The sequence below is a fragment of the Aaosphaeria arxii genome (assembly GCF_010015735.1).
Source record: "Aaosphaeria arxii CBS 175.79 unplaced genomic scaffold BU24scaffold_16, whole genome shotgun sequence".
NCBI lineage: Eukaryota > Fungi > Ascomycota > Dothideomycetes > Pleosporales > Aaosphaeria > Aaosphaeria arxii.
In genome coordinates this window covers 31,531-58,692 of record NW_022983489.1, presented here as the reverse complement: position 1 = coordinate 58,692, position 27,162 = coordinate 31,531, and the positions used below count along the sequence as shown (strand labels likewise).

Here is a 27,162-nt window from a genome sequence, read left to right as displayed (position 1 = left end):
TCAAGATACAAGGAGAGAGCCTTGCACGTGAGAATGTGGCTGGGTTTCAGCCCCGAACGTCACAGTACAACTCAGTCATTGAATTTCATATGCACACAGCTGCAACTGACTGGATTCTGGATGCAGCCATCATCGAGGCTTGTTTGGTAGAAGCACGATGCGTTCCTCCTGGCTATTAGGTGGAGATGAACATCACCTTGGTGGCTGACGATCGGCTTGAAGATCAAACTGGAGAGTACAAGCTTCGCATAAAGCCAGTAAGGCCTTGCTGTGTTATGCTTCCGCGCAACCCAACGAAGGCAAATTATAAACTACAGTATAACGTACGAAAAAGATTTAACAGTTGGATACTTACAGCTGTGTGATTAGAAGTATTCTTCGTTCTATCTCCTACCAAGCTACATTCAGCTATTTGCACAGCCATGGCACTCCAACTTGTCTTGCCTGCTCACACCCAATCAGCAAGAAAAAGTGAAATCAAAACAGCAAGGCAGACACACGCTTGGCGAGTAATGATTGGTCCATACATGACAGTACTTTGAAGTAAGATCAAATACATCCTCGTGCTTACTATCAATACAGTACATCAGGCTGCCAGAAAACCTTTCTCTTAGAAATATTTTCCCAGGTACATCATCCTATTGACTATGTAAATGGAAAGTAATTCCCATGTTAGAAAGACTAACATTGCCTAATCAGATCAGCTGCTCGCTCCGCAATTGAATACACAAGACTCTGCGTATTACTCTGCGGCATCAGTGGAATTACACTCGCATCGACTACCCTCAACCCTGAGACGCCATATACTCTCAGGTCTGTGTCGACAACCCCCCCTTTGTTCTTAGGAGCCATTGCTAATGTGCCTACCGAGTGCCAATTTGTATCCGATGCCGCCTTGACGTAGGTTTTTGCCTTTTCCAAACTTCCATCGATGAATGCAAGTGGGTCGTTGCGTCGCCCATCTGGCTTGAGGAATGATGACAAAGGACCGGTCTGCGCAATATCCTCAATGTACCGAACATGGCGGGCATGAAGTTCAAGGTCTATTGGATTGGAAAGATATTTGTGATCTATGACGGGCGGAATGCCGGCGTCCGATGATGATATGTGGACAGTGCCCGTGGATAATGGATGGGAAAGTGCGACAACAGGAGTGATGAAATTACCAGGCTGCGGATGCGGAACTACCCCATGCGTTGTATCCTCACCAGCTGCGGCACTTTGGGCAAGGAAGAGAAAGTACTGCGCAGTCCCCTCCTGGCCTTCAATAAGGAGGTCTGAGAGATGTTTGATCCTTGCTGCGTCGAGCGGGTGGGTCATGTTCGTCGTTTCAAGCAACTTCAATAGATCCGATAGAGCTCCTGTATCGCTCTTGAAATCCACAGTTGGCAGGAACGAAAATTCGGTCACTCCACTACTTGAAAAGGGACCTGACTGAGTCTCAGCATATTGCTTCTGGGCTGTTGCAATTGCTTCTGGATCTCCCCTTAGCAAATCATCGCCAGTAGGAAATCCATCAATGGCTTCGAAGCTTATCGGACACAGGAGATGGTCCTGCAGATTCGTGCCGATGTATTTGTTCTCCAATAGCAGAGGGACACCAGCAGCTTGAAGAACGTCCGGATCACCAATACCGCTCAATTCAAGAATCTTTGGTGAGTTCAATGCACCCGCACAAAGTATAACCTCTTTCCTTGCGTTGAGTGTTTTGGTGTCTCCGCCGATTGCGTACATAACTCCTGTTGCAGTTTGGAGGGCTGCTTTTTTCTCTAAGATGATCTTGTTTACAGTGGCCCTAGTGATAACCTTTAAATTCTTTCGGTTGGCTACCGGCAGGTAGTATGCTGTTGCAGAAGAGGATCGAGTCTTTGAGCTGGATACGACAGTGGAGGGTGCAATATATGGTCCCGTTGACCTGCCCGAGAACGGAGATGCAGTGAGAGGGTGTCCGAGAGCTGTCAAAGTGTCGATCCAGGCCTTTGGTATTGGATTTTCATTAATGTCCACGAAGGAGGAGGCCAGGGGGCCTACAGCTTTGGAAGCCCTGCGCAACGTTCGTAGTTAATATGCTGTATCTGCCCTGGTACTTGTACAATGCAGAAGATGGAAAAGGGTAGAAGACACACACAAAGGAAGAGAACATACCAAGATGTTACCCATGAAATGTTCAAATGTGTCACGGTAGGCTCATCAGGGAGGACAATGCTGAAGGCTTTCTGAAGGTATGGTGAGAGTGATCCATAATTCCAGCCTGTGTTCCCAATGAAAGACTCCCAGACGTTGATATCGGTAGCGCTGAAGGGAATCAGGGCTTGGGCATTTATGCTTGAACTTCCACCGAGTGCTTTGCCTTGATTATGCCCAATACGTCGGTCATTGAGTCCGGCCTGGCAATTCAGGCTATCAGTTAACATGACCCATTCGTTTGTTTCATAATTCTGAATGAGCTAGTATCGTACCTGGGGTACCGACGCGAGATTCCAGTCCAGTTCACTTCCCAGCGCACCTATGAACAACCCTGGAACAACAGAACGAGGATCCGCACTCGCGTCTCCACCGGCTTCAATGACTGCGACAGTAATGTCGCTGTTCTCAGATAGACGGTTGGCAAGGACAAGGCCGGCAGTGCCACCCCCAATGATTATGTAGTCATAGACGGGAGTTACTGGGCCTGCAGTCGACATAGTAGCGAGTAATGTGAAAAGAGCTGTAGTAGGTGAGCAACAAATATGCATTGGAATTTTGTTATCATGAAAGAGTGTAATTCTTACTCGACCCTCTTAATAGTTCCGGTTCCATTACAACGGCAGAACAGTTCCGCTGTGCCTCATTAAGCGGTGAAGTGTCGTTTAGGCAAATGCTTGCCTCGGGGACGTCCGTTTGCCTCCAGATAGGCAGACCCCTAATTTCCACCAAATAGAATCGCAAAAGGCTATATTTGGTGTGATGAGGGTGTTATTCATGCGCGTACAGATGTGTTCAGCGAGTAGTGATATCCAAGCCAAAACCCTAGGGTCGGGGTACTCCACCTGGGCTGGCAGAAGTAACTATACAGCAGGGGTGGCACGGGTAGGCTCTCGCCGCAGTTGTGCCCTTGAAATTATAGTCAATTGATATTGCATTATCTAGTTTGGAACAGTCCAATATAATCACTTGCTTGTAATGAACATTGGCATACGACAGACCGAAGCGAGCCATACTATAGGTTCCTACAGGATGACGCATCTTATAGGCACAAGTATCCGGAGTAGAGATTGAACGCTACTTCTGTAGAAGAACTTGGAAAACGAATTTTGTGGCAGCAACGAAGACCCGTCTCAGGCCACAGTCTCCCATTACTATCATGCTTTACTAACATCATTTTGATGAGAACCTTTCTCTGCTCTCGTTCCTTACAAGATGAATAGTATCTAGCTGATACAGCTGATCTATCGGATCTGCTAGCCTCTTAAACTTTGTACTTTTGGACGCAGAGCCGACGCTGACTTTCGTGTCCCCTGTACTCCAACCCGTCCTGCTCCAGAATGAAGACTTAGCCCTTGAAAAAATGCGTGACTCGGAGACAGAAGATGCAATAGGACGAAATACAGGAAGACATGCATTGACAATACCAAGCGTAGGCTCGAGTATCGCCCAGATTGAGAGATTGATGCAGGCGTAGGTAAAGTCGGTAAGATCAAGTTTAGCAACGTTTATCACACGTAGGAGAGAGATTATGCAAATGCTACATTGCACTGATCAGCAACTGCTGTGGAATGAATTTGGTAGAGTTAAGCAGTGGATCGAGACTTACACAGCGCCCAAGCTAAACATAGCCATGACAAGAAGTTTTTTGGTCCATGATATTTGCAATTTCCAGAGTATCGGCATGGGTAGCAAAACAATGAAGACATCGATGACTAAGTTCGTGGCTCCAGCAATGATGTATGCGATCTGACTGTGTGGACTGCAAGTCCCAGAGATTGTTTTGTCCCAATTGTATTGCACTGGAGTGCACAATAAGAAGGTCTCAAGCAGAACAGAAGTGAAGTATAAACCCGAGATTACCATTGCCGCGATGCAAATGATGCGAAATTTTCGACTTGGGAATATAACAGTGTAGAAGTGTAGGATGGAGAGCTTGACAAAGGTATTCGAGGCCGCCCACGACGACTGACCTGCAGCAAAGAGAATAAATATTCGATTGCGGTATTGTGGTGAGATATCCACCACATGGTGACCAGCACCTGCCCACACGACCGCTAAGGGAAATTAATGATTAGCATTTTGACCTGACGTACGAAACAGTTGGCAGGTGAGAATGAAGACTTACATGTGATTAGAATTGCCGACAGTCCTGATGTGAAAACGAATGCTACAAGCACAGCATAGTCGTTGAAAACTAGGGACCTGCCCTTGAGAGAACGACACCAGACCCTTAAAATAATAGCAATGACTGCCACTGCCCAGAATACGGTTGTAAAAACAATAATTTTAAGGCCGCCGCTGGACGAAGGCAACGTGGAATAGTTCGAAACGCTCATAGAGACTGTTGGGTCCATGACGAGAGTAGTGTGTGGCCTTGAAATATTTCCTCGAGACGAATTCTTTAGCTGCATTATCGCTGACCCTAAGATTAGTGCAGCAGGATTTTGATGTGGTGTACTAAGACTTGTATTCCTATGGGGCGTGGTTGACTGATGCAGAGTTCATCGCGGAGACCGAGAGACCAATTGACTATTGGAAGATCGACTCAATCACTTCACCAGAGTAAATACATACCAAAGCGGCTAAACACCCCTGAAAAGTCCTTCGTGAGACAAGACTGCCTTGAAAAGGTTGTTAGGGAAGGGGGGGAGGAGGGACTTGACCCCCTTCATTGACTTTACATTAGTCACACCTGTGTCAAGGACCATTATCTACCGACCAATGAACCCTACCAATCCTTTATGTCGCACGGCTGTTGTCGCCTTCTGATTATGGATCTTGATATTTCAATACTACATTCATAACTGGTCAGGGTAAAATCTTTTCGAGGAAGACTCGGTCAACAAGCTCGGTGTCCAATACATGCAGGCCGCATGACTTTAATTTTGACCAGACATTTACAGGCTAGCACATATATTGTACCTGTCACTCAGTCCATATATCTAGAGACGGCGAAGTAATTTACACCTTGGACACTGGTAATCTTTGCATAAAATGGTCTCTGTGGCAGTGGCAAAGGAGGTACACGGATTGGCAATGGCATGAAAGTTGCCGGGCTCTTCATCCTCTTAGCCAATCTACTGGGGATAGAAAGCCAAGCTCAGAAGGTTCATGCAAAGAAGTATATCGATTGCTGCTGTTGCAAGATACCTTCTGTTTTTGGTTTCGTTTACTTTAGATGCTTGGTTAGATAGCCGTCAGCTTTCGGTCAAATGTGGAAGTAGCCGTGATTCCCGTGGTAAATACCAATCATCTGATAATGTATAAAGACTGGGTGATGCAAGCCTCCAAAGTAAGAGACTACACTTGCCCAAGCCTATTTCTCAATACCGCGGTTTCTCCACGCTGTACTTTCGAGTTTTAAGTGTGATTGTATAGCAAAACCTGTAATGCGGAACCCGCGATCATCACTGCTTGCAAGGAGTGATAAGACGGCGTGATTATTGTGTAGTATATGGAACTAATGCTCGATCGCCCCATTATCAAATACCAGGATGGATATTCACTATCGTCATATCTGTAGCAGTTTAGTCATCTAATGCGCTGTGCCGCAGGCGGGCCGTCCCTCAAAAAGATCCGTTGACCATGAAGTCCGTGAAATCATAAAAAGGCAAACGAATGGATTCCCAAGTCGGATTTGCTTCTGATGGTGTAATATTGAAAATGCTCAATCCGACACCGGTTAAGCATTAGTGCGGCGAAGACAGCCGATCTACCAAGCCGCGAGTGTGTTGCCTGATCCTTAATTCTAAGTCCGACGAGTACGTAACAGAGACTACATCAGACTGTGTTGTTCAACATAATAAAATTGTGCACAGAAAGACGCATAAGTCAATAGGGTTAGAAGTTCTTCGTCACGTTCGTAATTATAGACTATCTGAAAGATTATTCCAATCGCCTAATGATCAGCTACCTTCGCTTCTGACGATGGAGTAGGATGCTGTTTTTCTCCCCGACGAATCAGATTCACTGCTGGACGGCGAGATTGGCTGCGCGATTGAAACTCCCTGTTCCTTCAATCCATTGCCAAACCTTGCATGCGCGTCGTCCCTCTCGTTTTCTCCCTCGCCACGGCCTCTGGTCCTTTCAGATGGACCAGTGGGTGCAATAGGTGCTTCAGCAATGTCAGGTACCTCGAGATCCAATCCCCCGTTTCGCGGCGAACTTGATGGCAACCCTGGTACACCCATCCTCGAAATCTCAATTAGCTGATTCAAAACCAAGAACTCGAGTTCCAGTTTCACGCAATAGATGAAGGAGTTGATCATCCCCTTCAATTGCGATAAGCCGAGTAGGTCAATTGTGATGACTGCCGCATCGATGAATACCACGATCGCCTGAATAATCAGAAGCAGAACGATGGCCTTGCGGACCTTGGCGCGAGTGCTAGGTGAGCCGAGATGAGAGAAATCGCGCAAGTAAACGTAGGCGGCGTAGATGTAGATTGAGGAGATGAGAATTTCCTGACTGTTGAAGAAGCAGATCTGGACATACTCGAATATCTCGTTAACATCCCGAACTCTCTTGTAAAGGGCAGTCGGCCGTGCAGCGAAAATCGGACCACGCTGGTCCCACATAATCATCGCGAACACAGTCAGGATCGTGTGCCATACGATGCCATTGAATATGATAAGATAGAGCAGATACTTCTTCACCCGTTCGTTGGCGAATAAAAGACCAAGACGGCTCCACAGCACGAGCGCAAATCCGGAGACCATAAGTATCCAGCCAATTTGTGAAAGCGTGCCGTAGATCCACCATGGGATCGAGCGATTGTAGTATCCCATAAGGTAGGCCTGTGAGCGCAGAGAGAGCCCCCATGACGAGGCCAGCGTGGCGCGGAAGTAGAGGCTTCGTTTATCGCGGATAGTAGCGAACATACGAATTGTAAGCGGAACCGTTGACCATATCGCTACACACTGGAAGCATATGAGGATGCTGTATACGAGATCAGTTCGTGATGTATGCGCGAACGTTACGCTTGCAATGACTTACATTGTGGCGATTTGAGTACCCCACCTAACATCGGAAAACAGCATGATGAACAGAGGTATACAGATTCCTAGAGGTTGAACCTGATGGACAGAGCTTGCGCTACTGCTTGCGTCACTCGTATTGTAGCCTTTGTGGGTGTACAATCTGGGTTGTAGAGCGTCTGAAAACAGACTTGAAGGTGGTGATTAATCTTTAAGAATGTTTTGTCCTCAATGACAGTAAAATCTCTACCCGAGGCTGGTGAACCCAAGTCATGGGTAGATGGTTACGGCTGCAATTTCTGTCTTCGTAATCATCGTAACCGAGCAAAAAGGTGGCGTTGGCAGAATGCATCTGAACGGCATCTTGGTTGATAGCTTCAAAGATACTTGGTGATTTGTTCTTGGGTGCTGCAAAGACTCCACACCGCCCCGGTTTATGCATGCTTATTCATCGGCCACTGCTTACCAGATAGGACCCTTGTATGCATGTACATACATGTACATTAGAGGGTCGGACGACATTTCCAATGATCCATCTTGACTGCTGTTTATATTCGAATCTCTAGAACGCCTGAAGGGTCGTGGACTTATTTATGGTAGACGTTGCAATATTGAGTGTCAATGTCATAGACTACTGGACCCTATCATAGCCTGATCTGGCTCTGGAAGAAGGACCTTACGTAACTGGTTCTTGATCCAAGATTAATACTCAATACTTTCTCAATAATACTAGTTACACATTGTTGTTAGAGAAAACAAGTAATTTTTCTGGAGTGTGGATCCTGCTCTTCCGATCCGACATTGCCAACATTATCGTTATCGCAATGAGGCCGATGCGACTCAACACGAGGCTGGCACGGCTGGTTCCAATCCCAAGACAGCAATGCCACCGTCGCCTAGTTTCCTCTTAGAGAGAACATGCGGTGTTGCGGAACTCTTTTACATCCGAGCAAAGTACACAATTGACACTGTCATTAAGATTCTTACGATGTGCGAGATTTACAATTACTATGTTTAGCTAGTCATGGCTTTCATTGAGCAGTCGTGTCCTTCGCTTGCACAATCCCAGATATTTTCTCCGGTGGCATATTCCGGCCGGCCCAAGCCCTTGACCGCAACGACGATAGGAAGACAGACGGAGATCTCTAGCAGCACCGCGATCTGCGAGAAGGTTCCAGTAATGGAACAAATACTGCAACAATTTGACAGAGAAAGGATAGAATGTGAAAACTATTGAAGAGATTTTTAAGCGGAAACTTGCATAGTAAGATCACGGCTTCTACCGTTGTAGCGCAATTATGTTGCTATTATTGGGATCTCGCGTAGGTATTGTTCAGCCAGGTTAGAACTAATTGTAGAGAGACTACTTGTGCTTGTACAAAGAGGCCAATAGTACTGCTAATAGTATTACCGATGAACTAGTGACCTGCTCACCATCATATTCCTGGTCTTCTTCGCTCCCGCTCAGTAGAGTTCGCACATGTCCACCCCGATCAGTACTCCTTCTCCATATTGACAACCCGTTGTGTCGCAGTCTCTGTCTTCGCAAAACGCCATGGCTTGATCTTCCGCTCGAAAAGTTCGTCTAGCTCGGCTGCCGAGCGTCTGCGCCAAGTATTAGTTATCTTCTCTTTGATCAAAAATTGAGATTGCAATCCGGCACATACCCAGCAGTTTCTGGAATCAAGAGCCAGCAACCAATGACGCATGGAAGACCAACACCAGCATAGAACCAACCCGTCTTGTATCCCCAGTTCCACGCATTTGCATTGGTCATGTATGGAACAAGAACGTTCATGACGACGCCAACTACACAGGTGGCTGCGGCACCAAAACCTGCAGTATATGGTCGAAGGCGCTGCGAAGAGATTTCGCCAATGAAACCCCATCCCGCCGCTCCATTAGAGGTCATGCCGATATCTGCCACTTGGTCAGTATGCGGGCTGTAAGAGTTGAGTAGCTAGAGTAATCAACTTACTCCACAAGCAAGCAAAGAGCACGAACAGATAATCGGTTGCCCTGACTTTTTTCGTGACGCCTAGAATTCCGATGCATGTGCAAGCTGCCCAGCAAAGGGTAGTTGCACAACACGCAATCCATCGTCGGCCTAACCGGTCAGAAATGAAAATAATGATTATAACAGTTGCAATGTTTAGCGAGGATGTAATCAGTTTGATCTTGAACGGATCTGCTAGTCCTGCCTGTTGGAAGAAATAGGTTCCAAAGGTTCCGAAGAGCGTGAGACCGATGAATTGCTGGGACATGTTGGTCCAAAGTGCAGTGAGTGTTCTACGACCATCAGTACCCCGGAAAATGGCGTACCACTTTTCTTGGCGCTGTTCTGCTGCTACGGTTCGCTCCTAAACGTCGAATGAGAGGTTAAGAATTGTCATTGCGTTCATTTTTCACGAGGACTCAACTTACATGATCGATGGCAAGGACTAATACCTGGAGCTGTTGATCCACGTTGTAGCCTTCAACCTTGCCATTCATGCGGAGCAATTCCTTCTTCGCCCTCTCCATTTGGTTCACTGTTACACACCATGCTGGGGACTCCGGAAGGAAGATGTAGATTCCTAACATTATTCCAATCTGCGCCCATTGTGTGTAGATTGGGTGAAGCCAGATATATGGGTGCTTCTTGGCCATTGTCTGGAGTGCAACATAGGCGAAGAACGAACCGACAGTCCACCAGAAGCTATAGCACATCAACAGGCCGCCGCGGATCTTGACTGGTGCTACCTCTGCAATATATGTCGGCAAGGTGGACTGGAGGCATCCAACACCAATTCCGGCTAGCAGTTTGGCAAGAAGCCAAATCTCCCACCTTCGAGCCAGACTTTCCGCGAGAACGCTCATGGCGAGGATAAACCAGTATGTATACATTGAGATCTTCCTGCCCCATCGACTTGAAATGAACGGCAGAGTTGTCATACCGATGATTTGACCAACAGACTGGATTGAACTCCAACCGCTTAGAATGGGTGACTCCAGGAAGAGCTGACCTTTGGCGTTCGTTTTGGTGGCAAATTCGAGGACGAATCCCTTGTTGGCAACGATACTAGCATTCATGCTTCCAAACAGTCAGTACATGTATACTCGAGATGACGGCCTCACATACCCGATCTGATATCCGTCGGTAGCAGCACTGAACGCAGCGGCAAAACAGACCAAGGTCGCAATCTTGAAAGTCTTCACTGTCTCCCAACGAGTCAATGATTCGTACCCAGACAAGGCCTGTCCCTTCGCGGCTGCATCGCTAAGAATGTCTTTGGCTTCGGCATAGCTGGCTTGTTGTTCAACATGCTGGATGGATTGGGAAGACTTCTCAGTCTGCTGGGATGCACTGTTGACTTGCATGGCGTACAATGTCAGAGAACCTATCCGCAAGGGAAACGAAATAATGTCTGAGTGATGGACAAAATTATAGACCTGAACTTTCTTATATAGTCGGCGATAACTTCTTCGGAGTGAAATAATGCGAACGATCAGGTCACACAGGCGCCACCATTTACAACCTAGACTCTCCCGTGAACATCGAAGGACGGACGTGACCCCAGAACCGAGACAACAGACTTCGCACGGTTAGATCAAGATGGACACTAGTTGGATGGGAATTGCGGGGTGCGTCTGGGGCATTCCCCATTTTCAGCTCCCTGTACAAGCAACATAACAACCCATCAAGGCTAGAACCATGCTACGCGGTGCTAAAACAGCGCAGACATTGAGATTCTACCTATGTCAAAGCTATAGACCTTACTCAACATCATTAAGATGTATGCTTGATAGAATCAAGAAGTATAGAACCATTTTAAAAAATAAGAATCAGTCTGTCACGAAGAGCCATGCGACGCAGCTCCCAATGGTATTTTGGACTTGTGAAGAGCTTGGTACAAAATTGTGTGCAGTTTTCGTTTTCAGCACTCACTCATCTGCTCAGGGGTCTATTGGTAGCACGTCCTCCAAAATGCATGCAGTAGTGCTCAAGTTCAATACCCGACCGTATTCACCGTACTCGACCCCAGATGGCGATCCTAGTTTTCCGCCTTTAACACCCTAGTTTTCCGCTTCAGCGCCGCCTTGGTGCACGGGCCATTCCTCAACTTTAACCCTCCCCAGATCTATCAATTGAATCGCGAACAGCGACCAGGTGTCTGAGCAAATGTGGAGCGAAGATCTCGCATTCGGAGCAAACATTCAGCGAATCCACAAGATTCCAAATGCCGATGTATGGTAGACTTGATCCAGGCCTCATGTATCGTAACCTGGTCGGTACCGTGTCCGAACACGTCGTGCCGATGGATGTTCTACGAATTGTCCTCGTTCCTTCATTGAGGATGAAGCTAAGTCCCATGCTCGGGGTAACAAAAGGCGAGTTCCCGAAGACTGAATACGGATGCAAGAGATGCATGATCTGGGCCCTGTATTATACAGACCTGGTTGATGCTCCATTAGTGGCGTCGCCCTTGGTCAGTCTAGTCGGCAGAAGTCCCCGACTGTGATCGATAGTGCCTGATTGCATGTACACGAATCAAACTCAGTTTATAGCACTAGAGAAGATTGTGAAGCACTTTCAAGTAGGCATTCTATGTGATGACAAAACTTCATGTGTTATTTCTAGCAATTCAAACCTGCAGATACTGGACGGGCTGAGGACTTGGGAATTTAGGCACGAACGAAGACTTGATGCATATCTAAGATTTCGGCTTCAACGGCTCGACAGGCCAACCTCCACCCCGTGTGAATTTTGATCGAAAGGACCATTCGCCTGGCCCAACAGTCTCCGTTCTTTCCCTGCCTTTCTCTGGGATGACAACCTCCACGACAGTGTCGTAAGGCACTGAGACCTTCAAGAGGATTGTCTCAATTCCTTCCGATGCAGTCACTCTTGTCTCCCATGAGCAAGAGATCTTCCCACGAGGAGTGACGTGCGATGAAGAAGCATGACTAAAAGTACCCCCAATTGAAGGTGCAAATCTGCATTTCTTCCAGCCGGGCTCCAGACGCTGTAGGCCGGCTACTCTCTCGTGAAGAAACTTAGCAACAGCTCCATATGCGTAGTGATTGAAAGAAGTCATTTCTCCCGGGTTCACAGTTCCATCTGGTAACATGCTATCCCATCTTTCCCACACAGTAGTTGCGCCCATCGTCACTGCATAGAGCCAGGATGGGCACTGTTTCTCGATTAACATGGCGTACGCGACTTGAGTATTACCCGTAAGCAGTAACGCCTCGCAAATGAACGGAGTTCCTGCAAATCCGGTAGCGATTTTGAAGTTGTTTTTCCGTACCAACTCGACCAGTCTCGCACCAGCTCGCACCTGTTGAGCTGGGGATAAGATGTCAAGGCAGATTGCCAGAGCGTATGCAGCTTGCGTATCGGAAGTTATGCGACCATTAGTAGTGACATACTCGTCGTGAAACTCTATTCGCGCAGCGTCAGCTTCCGCGCGAAAGTGTTTCTCTTCGTCTTCTTTAGAGAGAATCTTAGAGATACGACTCATCAGCTCTAAGCTCTGGATTAGAAACATGTTCGCTATCATTTTTGCATCGGTAGGAGACTTCCAAGGGGCGTCTGGCGGAGCTGCAGGATCAACCCAGTCCTAATACACATGTCAACTTGCAAGAATCGCCTGGACTGTATTGCGCAGAACTTACACCTAGCTGAAAGATGGAATCGTCCCACAAGTGCGTTGCACCGGTCTTGTTCCTTGGCAGAACTGACATCCAGGTAAACATACTCTGGTACTGTTGCGCCAGTATAGCTTCGTCTCCGGTTTCTTGGTACATGGCCCAAGGTGCAAGTATTGTAACGTCGTGCCAAATTGCACAAGGGACTCGCCTGCACCAAACAGGATCGGGAAGTGTAGCATTTGGGCTCACCATCGGAGGCACGCCTCCAAGCACGCCTTGGTCGTACTCGACGTCGATCAGCCAATTTTTCAACATAGAGAAGCAATCATAGATCAGTACTGCTGTCGGTGCAAACAAAGCGAGATCACCGGACCATCCAAGCCGCTCATCGCGCTGAGGGCAATCAGTCGGTACCGAGAGGAAGTTCCCCCGCATTCCCCAGCGGATGTTCTCGTACAGCTTATTGAGCAATGGGTCGGAACACTCAAAGTTGCCTGCACTGGCCATTTCAGTATGACATACTACAGCCTCAATAGACGTCATATCCAATTCGCCAATCCACCCATCAACCTGAGCGTATCTGAATCCGTGGAAAGTGAAGCGTGGTTCATAATTCTCTCCTTCTTTCTTGCCGTTGAGCGTATACTCATCGAGAGCCTTACAGTCACGTAATGGACGTGTACACAACTCTCCATGCTCAAGAACCTCTGCATGTTGCAAGGTAATCTTGTGGCCGTGTGCGCCTTTGATGTTCCGGAGCCTTACATATCCCACGAGGTTTTGGCCAAAGTCGACGATCGTTTTTCCGGATGGGCTTTGAGAGATGGCGAGAGGTGGAAGGGTTTCGATGCGTCGGACTGGACCTCCAAACCCGGCAGTGAGGACAGTGGATTCGGGTAGGGGCGGTAAAGATAGAACATCCACCCATTCACCATTCAATGGTGTCTCTTCATTGGAAGGAGAGGACCAATGGAGGGTCTCTTGGGTCGCATCGTATTTCTCACCATCATATATTTCTGCTAGACGAATTGGTCCTTTGGTCACTGTCCAAGATGAATCTGAGGAGAGACTTTGAGCAGAGCTGTCGCTGAATTCAATCTCCAGCTGCACCATCAAGGCCGGACAAGGTCCCCAAATGTTGCGATGTCCGCCTCCAAATCCAATGCGCCCACAGAACCAGCCCTCCGCCACACGGACACCGATACAGTTTTTGCAATCGTAGCGGAGGAGTGGAGTTACGTCATAGGTCTGATATTGGATCCGTCCCTCATATGCTGTCCACCCTGGCGCCAGAAAGTAGTCACCGACTCGTTGACCGTTGATCTCCGCCTCGTACACACCTTGAGCTGTGATGTATAGCCTAGCCTGCCTCACAACTCCCGTGATGGGGAATTCTTTGCGATAGAGGTGCTCGGAGTCGGGTCCTATCGTGCTAGGGGCCCAAGGAGCGGTGATACGTTCACAATGCCAATCGCTGCGTTTAAGGAAGCCCGTTTCAAATGTTAACGGTGCACTCCAAGCAGTATTATGACCATTCGCATCCCATGCACGAACTCGAAGCACCACCTTTTGGCAAGACTGGAGATCAGGTTCAAACGGCCACGGTACTAGATTTGAGAGGGGTGACGTGACTTTAATAGCGTTTCCAATGAATTCGCCTTTCCTGTCTTGCGCTACAATTTCGATCTCGTAAGCATGTTGTCGGAATTCATTGGCAATATTTGTGAATTTCCAAGACAGCCGAGGCCTGCATTCATGAATGCCGAGTACATGCGAAGGGTCGTAGTGCTCCAAGCGTAGGTCGAGGATGGTCGCCATTGCTGCTGGTGGCCGCGTACAGGAAATTTGGATATAGAAATAGAAGGTATGTGCAGAGAAGAAGAGACAGGAAGAAAGCACTTGCCAGTTTTATCAACTACAATGACTACTACATTACTGTAAAAGCCTCGATCTAGCAGGCAAGCATGGATTTGAACCTGGGTCTAAGTTAGTCACGGTGGATTAGAACAGTTGAAGCTTGACTAAGGTCAATGTGCGTCCTCTACGGCTCGTGTTAATTCGACTACTGGACCAGTATTGATGGAGTGTTAGCTCAAGACAGGGATTTGGTACCTAGATGTCGGGGTCAATCGATGCGGAACGCGACAAGGTTTTGGGGGGGCTGCAATAGCGCTAGTGTCACTCCGCTGGTCACCTCTCCTCGAGCCGAGTGGATCCAGTCTCTTTACATTCACTATTGACATCAGTGCTCCACAGTAGACTAAGCCCGCAATTTTCGACTTCCTGATAGAGAGTGGGGCACATTGAGCCATGCAACTGACAAAGGAGAAAGAAAGTGGAGCTGGCGGGGTGGTAACATGGAGGAAGATTAGACCGAACTGATGCATCTTCCTGATACTTCAAGCCTGTCTTTGCACTCTTCTTCCTGTCATGAGCTGACTCGGAACTGCTAGGATCCTTCAATCCCCAGCAGCAAAACATCCACCATGTCGTCGGTTCCTCCACCAGTCAATTCCGAGGCGAGGATGTTTGGTGCAGAAGACCTTATTACTGCCTACAGCAAGACCACCGGCCAAGACTTGCCCGTCCAAGAACTGCCTCTTCCGTCTGAATTCGCCTGGGGTACTGCGACAGCAGCATACCAAGTCGAAGGAGGTGCGTTCCGGGACGGAAAAGGCGATTCTATCTGGGATACGTATTCCCATCTTGAGCCATCGCGGACGAATGGAGAGAATGCTGATGTTACCTGCAATCACTACGAGCTGATGTTGGAGGATGTCGACTTGATGTCGCAGTTCGATGTCGATGTTTACCGATTTTCCATCTCTTGGTCGCGCATTATTCCTCTCGGGGGTCGCAATGACCCCATTAACGAAAAGGGCATCGCTTTCTACGATTCTCTCATCAACAAACTCATTGAGCGCAACATCGAACCGGTTGTGACTTTGTATCATTGGGATACTCCTCAGCGCATCTACGATCGATACGGCGCATTCTTGAACACAACAGAATTTGAAGCAGACTTCAAACACTACGCCCACCTTTGTTTCACCCGTTTTGGTGATCGAGTTAAGAAATGGATTACGTTTAACGAGCCGTACATAACCTCCATCTTTGCACATCTTAATGGTACGCTCGCCCCTGGCCACTGTCGAGAGAAAGGTACAGATACAAAAACAGAGCCCTGGCGAGTGGGACATACTATCATCCTATCGCACGCCTCCGTTGTAGAGATGTATGCATCGACATTCCAGCCATTACAGAAGGGCTCGATTTCAATTGTTCTCAACGGCCATTTCTACGAACCACACGACGCTAATAGTCAACAAGACATTGATGCCGCCCAAAGAAGAATGGAATTCTATATCGGATGGTTTGGCGACCCCGTTTTCTTGGGACAAGACTACCCGGCCGCAATGCGAGAGTATCTCGGCGATCGACTGCCTGGTTTCAGCGCCGAAGAACGCGAACTACTCCGCCGTACTTGCAAGATCAACGCCTTCTATGGCATGAATCACTACTCTACCAAATATGCACGCCAACTGACAGATCCTCCGGCGTACGATGATTGGACCAGCAACGTCGAGGAGTCGGCGATCAACAGCGAAGGCGTGGAGATTGGTCCGCCTTCTGCTGCGCAGTGGCTTCGTGTAGCACCGGAGGGCTTTCGCAAACTTCTCAACTGGGTATGGAAGCGGTATCGGTTGCCAATAATTGTTACAGAAAATGGATGCCCTTGCATTGGTGAGAAAGATGTTGAAGTCGCTGTCAATGATCAGTTCCGACAGAGATATGTTGGACTGTATCTTGATTCAATATCCCGTGCAATCAATGAAGATGGCGTCAAGGTCGAGGGATGGTACGTATGGAGCTTCTTAGATAATTACGAATGGGCCGCAGGTTACGGACCGAGGTACGGGATTGTTCATATTGATTTCGATACACTCAAGAGAACCCCAAAGAACTCGGCGTGGTATCTCAAACGTAGTCTCAAGACAAGACGGGGTAGATCTGCTTAGTTTCTCACATATCTCTATTCAGTTCTAAGTAATGAACACGAGGCTCTTCATTTACGATCATTGCTTTCAGACTTCAATCCCGGCATTCGCGAATTCTAGATCAGGTTTTTACTCCATTCATGCCCCATTCAACGATACATGGACATTTCAAGTCTAACGTATACCGTGAAAATAATTACGCTGTTCCAAGACGTTGTGGCTGCTAAGAACTGCCACATGATTGTGTATAAATCTCTACGTTGAAATCGTCTTGGAAACGGAGCATTATCCTCGTCCATGAAGGAATACGTGTGATACTGACACATGAATTTTCTCGGTATATCTCAACCCGTCCGAAACTGCAAGCGATCGAACCCGTCACGCTTTCTTCTGTGAAGACAATAACTCATTCGGAAGGAACAATCCCGCTGCACTAGGCAAAGCTCTGAGGAGGTCTCTTTAGCAAGTAGCTCAGTACTTCAATCGCCGCGGTATTTGAATTAGACTAAGCTAAGAAATAGAGTTTTACAGCCTATTTAGGTAGCTATGTATAATTGACAATGAGTGCAAGCCAGTCGGTGTGGTGTAGGTAGTTATGGCATGTGCATAGTCGTTCCAACCTTTACTACTTTGGATCTACGTGGCTCGTGCATACGGAATACGTTAAACCCTGTCACTTCCCAATTTCACTAGGTACCTTGTACTAGGCTATGATCTTGCCCGACTTTCAGGACACAGAGCCAATCATGGAATCGGACAGCAAACCAAGTTCCTGGAAACTGACTAATTACCGTTCGCTCATGGATATCCCAATTTGGCTATACACGTACATACATGTTGCTTTCTTTCGCATTCAACTTTGGTAATGATGATTCACGATGTGTTTTCATAGATGTCCTATAACTTAACACCTTGAGGAAGTCAATAATGTCAAGGAACGATTCTTCAAACAAAAAGTTCATACAATCACTATTTTCAGAAACGTTTCCGCACTGAGTAGGTACCCAGCGTATTGCGGGGAAGAGAGCCTAGAGTGGTCACTCATAGTTAGGTCCGAAAGGTGTACATCACGCGGTACGCTCCATAGCCTACAAATAGTTGTAATACCGGGGACTATGACTCCTATGATGCATGTTATTCGGGCTATCTCTTTCCTTTTACTGTGATTATGTTTATATGCCCCCTGTCTATTAGTCGAGCATGTACGGGAGCTTACTCAATGAGGACGAAACATGGGGCCCCAACATTTCCCCCGCCTAATGCTTCCATCGTTGGCATTTTGTAACTTCACATAAAAGCAGAAGAATAGAGTCCAGCAGATTTAGCATTCGGAGGGATCAAAAAACGTCTATATAACAGAGCCCTTCTGTCCATTAGACGAACATTCTCTCTCCAGGCCCCTCTCGCTCTACTCGCGATCATGCATTTGGCAGCTTCTCTTTTCGCTTTATATGTCGGCACCGTCTCTTCTCAAACAGTCCCATCTGCCCCCAGTCCAGAGCCTATAGAAGTGGTCGAGCTTCGTCTGCCACCAATCGCCCCAAGCGATGCAACAGGAGCCTGCACGTCTGATGTCAATCCTCGCGGGACAGGATGCATTCGTAGAGAGATGGGAGACCACGAATTCCAAGCTGGTGATTTCACACCTGATGGTAATCATGTCATTGTCAATGTTGCATTTGTTGGAGCCCCCGGAGCGCCAGATCCGGCGAGTATCTACACCGGCGAACAAGTCATTCTTGTCAAAGCAGATGGAACCAACTTTACCAACGGCGATCACTGGAAGTGTTTGAGTTGTGCTGTTCCTCCAGAGAATGCAAGGTCTCTCGACGAGCAGAAGGATTATCCTCATGTATTCCGCAGTGGTGACAAGGCGCTGTGGGGTCACAAGTACGTTTCCCTTCTCACTCACCAAATAAGGTCAAATACTAACGGTGATCCCAGCGTTCTGGATTGTGGGGGCCATCAACTGAGCAGTGATGACTGTACCCCCGAGAAGACACACATCTATCCGATCCATTGGAATACCGCAGCTGACGGCTCTGGAAGGGGAGGCGCGCCACGTGAATTGCGCCTTCATCCCGACGACCGCCATCTTGGGTTCAGCTCATTTACCGCCACAGGAGGCCAGAATTGTTACTTTGGGAGGCTGGAGTTCAACGCAGACCCTCAAGTGGGTGAGCCAAGAGTCCCTCGCTACGACCTGGTTGACGTAAATCTACTCTTCGACCCAAACCGGCAAAAGTACCTGAGTGCGGACGACAAGGATCTTTCGTTTCATGATGATGCAATCTCTGTTGGAGAGCTTCGAGGATTTTCGGGCGTCGGCGACGAGATCTTGTACATTGGCCCTTCGCGTGAGGCTAACAACATCGACGTATATGCTGTCCACGTTATCACTGGTGCAGTTAGGCGGCTGACAAGTCATCCGGAATATGTTGATCCTGTCGCATTTTCTCATGATAACCAATGGTTCGTCGCTATGGATACTCGCGGATCGGATCGACAGATGTGGATGTCGGGTATGCGATACGTGCCGCCGTTGATTGATGTAGTCACTATTACTGTGGCCTCATCTACCCGTAACAATGGCATGCGACGTTTCTTCCAGCCTATTCTTATCGATCGGTACGGGGATCGAGGTAACTACTTCGGCCAACAGGTTAATGCTGCAGGCGACGGGAGTGACGGCGCTGTGAACGACCCCAACTGGAACGGAAGAGCTGATCCAGCATTTTCCCACGACGGGACTAAAATCGTGTACTGGCAAGCACTTGTAGTCTCGCCTGCATGTGGAGGTGCAAATCCACTACCATGCCCAGTCTCATCGTCGCCAGGACATCCCGAATTTCGTCTCATGCTTGCAAAACTTACTAGCCGGTCACCAAAAACCCCACCAGAACCATTCGATGTGCCCGACAAGCTTCCTTGGGCGACACCTTTCCCGCCAGGCAGTGTACCTCCAGAATCATCTTCCAATTCAATTCAGCCCGGTAACTACACTCTGAAAGGTAAATTCAGCGGGGTCGCAACCGTTCAACTAATCGGAGACGGGGGAATTGACACGGTAGCTGTCGACTATACCAACTTCTCCGATGACGGGAAGCACTTCATTGATGGATGGGAGAACGTCACAAGGACAATTCTATACCCAAATGTCTGGAATAACAAAATTGATTGGTACTCTGATCTAGTACAATCTGGTGCAGTCAACGCAACGAAGAAGACAGGTCTTGGGGGCTTCCATCTCGAAATCGACGCAGTACTCAACATCTTTAACGCAAACGGAACACTGACAACAACTATAGATGGGGTTGAATACAAACAACCTGCAAATGGAACATAGGCGTATGCGCGTTCTAGCGACAGAGTTGCACAGGACCCCTCCGATGCTGGGTCTTCTTGAACTAGAAGTAGGAAATGGCACTGCCGTAGTTGATTCCCTGGTTATTGATATGTTTTTTTTAAACGCCATCGCTATTTTGAATGATACTATTCCAGTTCTCTAGTATGCTTTGACGTTTCATCGCGGTATTACAGTGTTCAGTGATACTTTCCCTAAAGTAGCTTTTCAAGTGATCTTCAATCAGGGAGTGCTGCAACAAAATGAGCGTACAGAATTGTCAGCTACCAAGCTATAGTATATCATGCTATCTTACAACGAGCAACCTCGCAAGGCTACAGTTCTAGATCTCTGGTTGAAGGTACAAGTTTAATCAAGTTTGTTAAGATTATAGGCTCAAATCAAAAAATCCAATACTGTAAGTGAAAAGTGAATTACTATAAAAGCTAGGTACAGACCTACTTGCGTAGTGTGAAGCTGGCTAAGCCAGGTGGAAATAAGGACATAAGCTTCCATCAAGGCTGTCCCATCAAGGCTGTCCGTGACGTTCAAAACACTTCTCACCTAACAGTCGTCGCCACGGGATAATGTGGTCCAACCTCCGTCTTGGAAGTTATGAGCCGAGAACCAATCGATAGTTGCAGCGCAGGAGTTTATGCCATGCTGAATACTGTCTGCAATATCTTTCCATGTTATTGCTATAGGACTTGCATTCTACACGAGGCATTTTTTAGTACCGGGAGTTTGTATTTCTTGATAACATGACTAACTTACATCGTTGCAGAAGTGATTGGCCGAACCCGACGTACACAGCAGACGAGTGCACTGTCGACCCCCAAGGTAAGCCAACACATTTGCGCCTCGGGTCCTGAGCTCAGCAATATTCTGTTCAATACGGGACTTCAGGGCATTTGACGGTTGTTGACCGCATATCACGTTGCTGCGGCGGCCCAATGCAACGTCGCGATCCATAAGGAAATCACGCTTCTCAGTCGCGACTTCGAAATCTGGATTGATCACTTTGGCCTGGGTGATCGCTTCCTCCATTGTGCCATTGAATATTTCGAATTGTCCGGGTGATAGCTCAACCCTCCACTTGGGAGAAACAACCGTATATCCAGAGAAGGGATTTACTACTGCAGCCTATCAAGCAAGTAGTCAGATCCATGTATCCAATACCATACATATGCTACGAATATGGGTGTGCATTTTACCTGAGAAACCAGAGGTGCCAGAGAGGACAGCAAGAGAACGGCGTTGGAAATGAAGAGCATTTTCTCGAAATCGTTGTTTGAAAGAAACAATCTTATTATCGATGGATTGTTGTTTAGGTTTGAATAATCTACACAGTATCTTTTCAATCCGTGCGATCCTTTGCCTTTTATATGTATTCCATTCAACTTTGGAATTACTGTTCACGTAGGCAGTTTCATACAGTTCATACAAAACTGGGTGTCTATATCCAAGGCTCACTGCATTTGTCGGAGTCGGTGAAGAAGGTGACATGCATAATAACTCTCGGTTAATTTCCTGTAAACCCCGTTGCTGAGGTATAAAAGAATCTGCCTTGAAATATGCCTCAGGTCACGATGCTTTATGCGACGTTGTCAGACCTACTCTACGACGCCGGTCCTGTGCACAATTCAACGCCAAGTTTGTAGGTGACTTGGAGTTTTGAACTAAAAGACAAGGTCGTTGTGATAATCTTCTGGTTGCCAAGAGGCGCGTTCATGATTTTCTCTGGGTTAGTCTTATTGCTCCGCAAAGAACGCAGTAGATTATACAATCTGACTCCCTCTTCCATTACTTTTACCTGAATGAATGTTCGCTTTTTGCTAAGAGTTTCTATACAGTTTGATTTACATCACCTACATGTGTGCACACATTGGTAAGCAAGTAACTTGCAAACAAGTGATGATTCCAAGAATTTGAGACAGTAACTAGATGTTGCTGTGTGTTCTGAAGGTATGCTGCTACACGTGCATCTCCCATCTAGCTAAGTCTTTTTAAGAATGTAAAGACCACAGGAGAACGAATCTGGTTCTCTAAGACATGTCTTTTACAGAGATCCATTGAGATGGAAATACGCATAGGCGACGCTCGGCTTTCGCCCAAGCGAACAGCGCCTTGTCTTGGCCTCTTCTGTTTACCGGCAATTTAAAGGCTGTTATAATGCTTTGTTTGCCCGACCCTACAACACAGTCGCGCAATTGCTTGGTCCGATAATGCACCACCCTACCTTCTCCCGACCCGCATTATGCTACGATACAATTGATAGTACTGCTGCGATGGCTAAATTCCGCTTTCGGCGCCTCTCCTGATGGGTCGTTCGCAGTTTCTTCATTTCCGGTCCCATAGCATGGCCAGGAGATTCTACGTCAGCAAAATAGTTCTCGACGCCTCAAGTCTTGCAGGGTGTGGCGTCGCTGGCGCTACATCTCTCGGTTGATTTCCCACTTGAATGCCAGCTGTTGCGAGTGCGGTATTGCACACTTTTCCAGCTTGCGTTTCTGTCACTCTCACCGGCCAAATTTGATTGCGGTTGACCGGCAATCCGCTTACTGACGCAAATTGTTCGGCTGTCAGTCATACCGACCGCTTGATATCGATTGTGAGGCCCATCCTACAGGCTGCTCGTATCAGTGCATGCTGCTGCCTGGTGCTACGAACAACAGGTTATGTATGGACTGTAGCAGGACTGCGAAGATGGTGCTTTTCGAATGTCCGAATACCGATATGCCCCATCATCAGAATATACATGGTGAATTTGGTGTTCTCTTTGCCGCTGATTCAATTTCGTGCTTTACGGTGGTAGCTGCAGCCTACCGCTCTCATTCACTACCCTCCCTCTAGTAAACCTCGTAATTCTCTCCAACGTTTTGATCCAGGTCAGTGGCACAGAGGAAAGCTTCCTTCCGGAAAGGGGGAGCTTGCTCAGCTCCTCAGTTGCGAACCCCCTATCGTAGTGCTGCATCCCTGAAGGGAAGACATGCAAGCTGGAGAAGATGAATTTGCTCCGAAATGGGGAGCGTGTTACTTGAATATTTTGATACATGGTATATATTCTCACAATGTTCTGATTTCTATTACCTATATGTAGTTGATTATCGTTGTATTGCCATCTACAAGTACGCGCAAGATTTCCAGCTGATATACAGCAAAAACAAGTATTGAAACAGAACTACTATAAACCATCAGAACATTCATTTTGCCTCTCTTGTAGTCTTTGAAACTTGTTCAAACGAATTTCATCATATAAGATTGAAAACATTGTAAGCATTCATTGGCCAGAAAGACCATCTCAAACTGCATATGTTGGCTTTGGCGGTACTCCCGAACCCGGACCGGATGCGGGTGGTGGGGGTGGCATGCCTCCTATAGGAGCAAGCCAATACTGTTGGACAGCCCAAGCTGTGGTATTTCCACTTGGGACACAGGTAACACCCTTCTCTCCCTCAACACATGATTGTGGAAATCCTGCCTCGTAGTAGATGGCATACCGGCTTGCCGCACACTGAGCATAGTATACGAATCGGATTGTCGCATTACTACCAGACCCTTCGTCCTCTGAAACGTAAAACCTAGATGCTGCGGATTCATCTTTATACAAATTGCATGGTACAACAGTCGTAGTTTTTGGCTTGCCGATTGGTGTTACTTTGCCGGTATTGGATTGGCTGGTGAGGGTACATATCATGTCGTAGGCCGGGACTTGCCACGATACATAGTCCGGATCGCTGTCGATAGAAGCGCTGTGGAATAGTGTAAAGTTGGTGATCAAAGTTGTTTCTGTGACCCAAGGACAACCGTGGATGGGCCAAGTCATTTGGGCCTGGGAGGCCGCGATCAAAGCAGAGAGAAGAGTGAAACTTCGCATTATGGCAACGGATTCTTTGCGAAGAGGTCAGCTTGCCTGAAGTGGATCTACGGATCTTAAGTGTCACAGATTGCGCAAACTCTCCCAAGCCTCGCCCTCTATTCAGATTAACGAGAAGGCAAACGACATCAGCGAAATGAAAATTCAGTGCAGTCTAGATGTAGCGCAAGATACGCCGTTGAGTTAAATGGTAATATAGCGGCCTAGGCTAATATAAATATTGCAGGCATAACATCCTTCGGCTGCAACCTGATGTAGGATCGTCTAAGCCAGGTTGCGTTGCTGTTGCAGCGCAGTACCGTTGTCGGGTTTCATCGATCGTTGCGATCGAAACATGTTTGGGATCTATAAGTTACTGTAGTATATTATCTCACGATGTCAGTCTGCTACATGTCTATTCTTAAGTAGCGATGAGATGATGTTGTCGGATAGAGTGCGTAGCAATGTTAACCGGTTCGTTTGTTCACCCTTCGATTCCTAGAAGTATTGTGCTTATGGCTGGGTAAGGCAATATGCATCTGCATACAGTCGTTGACTTTACCTCTACTTAGTTGCATTAATTTCCGCCAGATGCGCATCAACACCGTATGCTACTTGATCGGCTGGAGTTTCTGTGACTTGGATTAAAATTGTCAGCATGGTGATTTCACTGACGACTTTGAAATGGAAGTGTTCGACTAACTACTTCTACGCTAGTATTAGTGAAGGCAACATACACTGACCGTTTAGTCGCTATAAATAGGACTACTTCAAGAAGTAATATATGGTACACAATATCGTCGGGTGTGTGGGCCGACAAATTCTAGCGGGAAATGCAGCACGCAAATATTGTATAGTCGATGACCTGCCTTTTGAAACCTTCACCAGAGGAGATGAAAGCGTTAACACTAAGGATGCTAAAAGACATTGTGCCCTGTCCGACGAAGCAATCACGTATAAGATCCCATCTGAATTGAAGGGGATGGGACATTTCATCTCTGAGGCCGGCCGCGACGAAAGGTATGTCGCCTTATATTGACTCACTTATAATCGTTGTTGAGGTATAGGCTGTTATGGCCTTCACCCTCGAGTAAACGGTGACTCACATTTCATATGACTAGAATGTCTACAGGCATGATTTAAGCAAGAAAAGAAACACGCCGAACTAGGAAATCGAATCAGCAAGGTTCTGAATCAATTTGAGATTACCGAGCCAATTAGAATCTGTGATCTTTCATTTCACAGCTGATATTCGTTCAGTCTTCTCCAACACCAGACACATCCCAATGAACCTCCAAGATACCCAACAGGGACTCTTTGGGCACATATACCCTATGAAGAGCAAATCTATCATCTGCTGAACTGAGGAGAGCTTTCCATTCGTCTAGGTATCTTTCACGACCATTGGAGAAGCATTTTAGAGCTAGATCTACTGACCTGAAAATTATTCGTTAGCAAGCGCTTAGCTTCTTGTGCCCAATGAAATGTCTTACCTGGAAGCTCGATCTCTCCATAATGGAAGAACTCCTGGCTCTGGCATACATACATCCTGGATGAGTATCTGTACTCCAGGTTGGAGGACCGGGATCAGTGCCTTCAGGACTTGGACGGCGTTCTTATCACCCAAATTGCGGAATATCATGCGGAAAAAATAGACATGTGCCTTCAGCGTCTGAGTTTCGAACGTTTCATGAGCCATGAAGTCGATGCGACTTTTCAATTCCTCGGGGACCTGTTCTTTTGCGCCTTGGATGATACTTTGCGAATCTTGGACAACTAGCTTGATATTTTTAAACTTTTTCGCCAGGTCTATGGCGACTTCACCTCGAGATCCACCAACATGAACGATGCACGCATCTCCTAGGGATTTCCAATCATAGGCCTCGGAAACGTTTTCGATGGCGTAACCTGGAACATAATTTATGGTTTGCATTCCAGATAAAAAGCGCATTGCTCGCTCAGGATCTGAAGAAACGATCTGCTGAACCGATTTGTTGTTGTTGGACAGCGAGAAACCCTGTGCAGATTAGCAAGGACTGTAATTGCATCAAACAGACTAGCGTTGGCAAGAAGTCCATGAAGAAAACTAACAGTCTCATTGATTTCTTCGGAGTTTGGCCATTTTTGAATCGCATCTACGATCTGTGCCAACGAAACAGGTCAGCACATTTCTTTTGAGTCGGTGTAGCGTAGACTTCAACTTACCCTGGTAGTTGCCGGCCAAGTTTCCATACTCTCAAACTTGACCCAGCTATTAATGTGCTGGACCATGAGAAACTTAGATATCTTTGTATGTACTACTACCTCAGGCTCCGGCTCGCTAAAGATACGCATAGACATCGCATGCCGAAGAAGGCGCCTGACAACCGACTTCTCAAGGCCAGTTCTTTTAGATATCTCATCAAACGTTATTTGACTGCCCGAGGGTATCATGCTTGGAATTTCATAACGACAGAGTGCATCAATGCTGACTAGGTTCGAGATCTGGGGTTATCAGTTCATAAAATTTGTCACTCAGATGTGAGAAATTCATACCGCAGCAAACTTAGAGATCAGGGCAAGGGGATCCAGAAGTAGTTCATGTAGCTCAGCAGTTGCGTCTAGGATAGCATCTTGAAGATGGGCAACATTAGCGGGGAGGTTTTCTGGGTTGTCCTCGGCAAAGGATGGGGTCACCACGCCCTGCGCTGAGAGATGTTCGTGCAACTGAGCAACCGAGCTACTTATTCGAGTGGCTAACTCAACAATCCTGGGGCAGGAATTGCGCGATGCCATATTTAGCAACAAAAAAAAGGGGATTGCCGAAAATTGGTCGAATTTAGAGTAACGATGAGTCGAAGAGAATGGTAAAGAGAGTAGTAAATTTAGTCCCGCGTGTGTCACGGTGTAGTTGGTAGTCTTACTTAGTTTATCGAACGCAAAAATTGATAATTTAGAAGTAAAATCGCGTTTCAAGATTTGCAGAGAAGGCCTACCTCTTCACTTCCTTTATGTTCAGTATTCTGCTTATGCTATATAAGATAAGTTGGAGCAATGATGTCTATCGAGTCTTCGGGGGCACAGCAGATGCTACGCCTCGAAATAATTGTGCCGCTTTTTATTGTGCCACCTCTCAAGGTCTGCCAACCCATGCGTAGATATGCGAGACAGACGACAACCGATGGAGTG

The 27,162-nt window shown here is 47.1% G+C and overlaps 11 protein-coding genes across 11 annotated transcripts; 3 read left to right on the top strand and 8 right to left on the bottom strand.

Annotated features, from left to right (window-relative positions):
* The first annotated feature begins 109 nt into the window (after positions 1-109).
* On the top strand, positions 110-484 carry BU24DRAFT_429055 (uncharacterized protein). The gene has a single exon (XM_033529638.1). The coding sequence runs from the start codon at positions 186-188 to the stop codon at positions 363-365; it is 180 nt and encodes a 59-aa protein (XP_033377087.1). The 5' UTR covers positions 110-185; the 3' UTR covers positions 366-484.
* A 197-nt stretch (positions 485-681) lies between these two features.
* BU24DRAFT_402528 (GMC oxidoreductase) lies at positions 682-2,684 on the bottom strand (the record flags this gene model as incomplete). The annotated part of the gene is made up of 3 exons (XM_033525529.1): positions 682-2,044; positions 2,146-2,387; positions 2,460-2,684. The coding sequence occupies 3 exons, from the start codon at positions 2,682-2,684 to the stop codon at positions 682-684; spliced, it is 1,830 nt and encodes a 609-aa protein (XP_033377086.1).
* An 877-nt stretch (positions 2,685-3,561) lies between these two features.
* BU24DRAFT_321242 (uncharacterized protein) lies at positions 3,562-4,472 on the bottom strand (the record flags this gene model as incomplete). The annotated part of the gene is made up of 3 exons (XM_033522931.1): positions 3,562-3,724; positions 3,794-4,241; positions 4,313-4,472. Coding segments are annotated over 3 exons (771 nt in total), but the record flags the coding sequence as incomplete, so codon positions are not given.
* A 1,620-nt stretch (positions 4,473-6,092) lies between these two features.
* Positions 6,093-7,600, bottom strand: BU24DRAFT_456016 (uncharacterized protein; the record flags this gene model as incomplete). Its single annotated transcript, XM_033531407.1, has 2 exons — positions 7,183-7,600; positions 6,093-7,125 (listed from the first exon to the last, which is right to left on the bottom strand). Exons 1-2 carry the CDS (start codon positions 7,224-7,226, stop codon positions 6,093-6,095), a joined length of 1,077 nt encoding a protein of 358 aa, XP_033377084.1. The 5' UTR covers positions 7,227-7,600.
* An 897-nt stretch (positions 7,601-8,497) lies between these two features.
* On the bottom strand, positions 8,498-10,523 carry BU24DRAFT_474666 (general substrate transporter; the record flags this gene model as incomplete). Its single annotated transcript, XM_033532856.1, has 6 exons — positions 8,498-8,768; positions 8,831-9,083; positions 9,142-9,523; positions 9,588-10,236; positions 10,285-10,422; positions 10,489-10,523. 6 exons carry the CDS (start codon positions 10,521-10,523, stop codon positions 8,657-8,659), a joined length of 1,569 nt encoding a protein of 522 aa, XP_033377083.1. The 3' UTR covers positions 8,498-8,656.
* A 1,334-nt stretch (positions 10,524-11,857) lies between these two features.
* On the bottom strand, positions 11,858-14,615 carry BU24DRAFT_474665 (glycoside hydrolase family 78 protein; the record flags this gene model as incomplete). The annotated part of the gene is made up of 2 exons (XM_033532855.1): positions 11,858-12,766; positions 12,822-14,615. The coding sequence occupies 2 exons, from the start codon at positions 14,613-14,615 to the stop codon at positions 11,858-11,860; spliced, it is 2,703 nt and encodes a 900-aa protein (XP_033377082.1).
* A 425-nt stretch (positions 14,616-15,040) lies between these two features.
* Positions 15,041-16,855, top strand: BU24DRAFT_429053 (glycoside hydrolase family 1 protein). Its single transcript, XM_033529637.1, has one exon. The coding sequence runs from the start codon at positions 15,284-15,286 to the stop codon at positions 16,814-16,816; it is 1,533 nt and encodes a 510-aa protein (XP_033377081.1). The 5' UTR covers positions 15,041-15,283; the 3' UTR covers positions 16,817-16,855.
* A 1,360-nt stretch (positions 16,856-18,215) lies between these two features.
* BU24DRAFT_415490 (uncharacterized protein) lies at positions 18,216-20,141 on the top strand (the record flags this gene model as incomplete). Its single annotated transcript, XM_033526300.1, has 2 exons — positions 18,216-18,685; positions 18,740-20,141. The coding sequence occupies 2 exons, from the start codon at positions 18,216-18,218 to the stop codon at positions 20,139-20,141; spliced, it is 1,872 nt and encodes a 623-aa protein (XP_033377080.1).
* A 561-nt stretch (positions 20,142-20,702) lies between these two features.
* On the bottom strand, positions 20,703-21,412 carry BU24DRAFT_415489 (uncharacterized protein; the record flags this gene model as incomplete). Its single annotated transcript, XM_033526299.1, has 3 exons — positions 20,703-20,852; positions 20,913-21,281; positions 21,353-21,412. 3 exons carry the CDS (start codon positions 21,410-21,412, stop codon positions 20,703-20,705), a joined length of 579 nt encoding a protein of 192 aa, XP_033377079.1.
* Positions 21,413-23,439: 2,027 nt separating this feature from the next.
* BU24DRAFT_415488 (uncharacterized protein) lies at positions 23,440-24,015 on the bottom strand (the record flags this gene model as incomplete). The annotated part of the gene is made up of 1 exon (XM_033526298.1): positions 23,440-24,015. One exon carries the CDS (start codon positions 24,013-24,015, stop codon positions 23,440-23,442), a length of 576 nt encoding a protein of 191 aa, XP_033377078.1.
* A 1,235-nt stretch (positions 24,016-25,250) lies between these two features.
* Positions 25,251-26,784, bottom strand: BU24DRAFT_359789 (S-adenosyl-L-methionine-dependent methyltransferase; the record flags this gene model as incomplete). Its single annotated transcript, XM_033524066.1, has 5 exons — positions 25,251-25,431; positions 25,488-26,011; positions 26,086-26,136; positions 26,200-26,478; positions 26,530-26,784. Coding segments are annotated over 5 exons (1,290 nt in total), but the record flags the coding sequence as incomplete, so codon positions are not given.
* Positions 26,785-27,162: the final 378 nt, after the last annotated feature.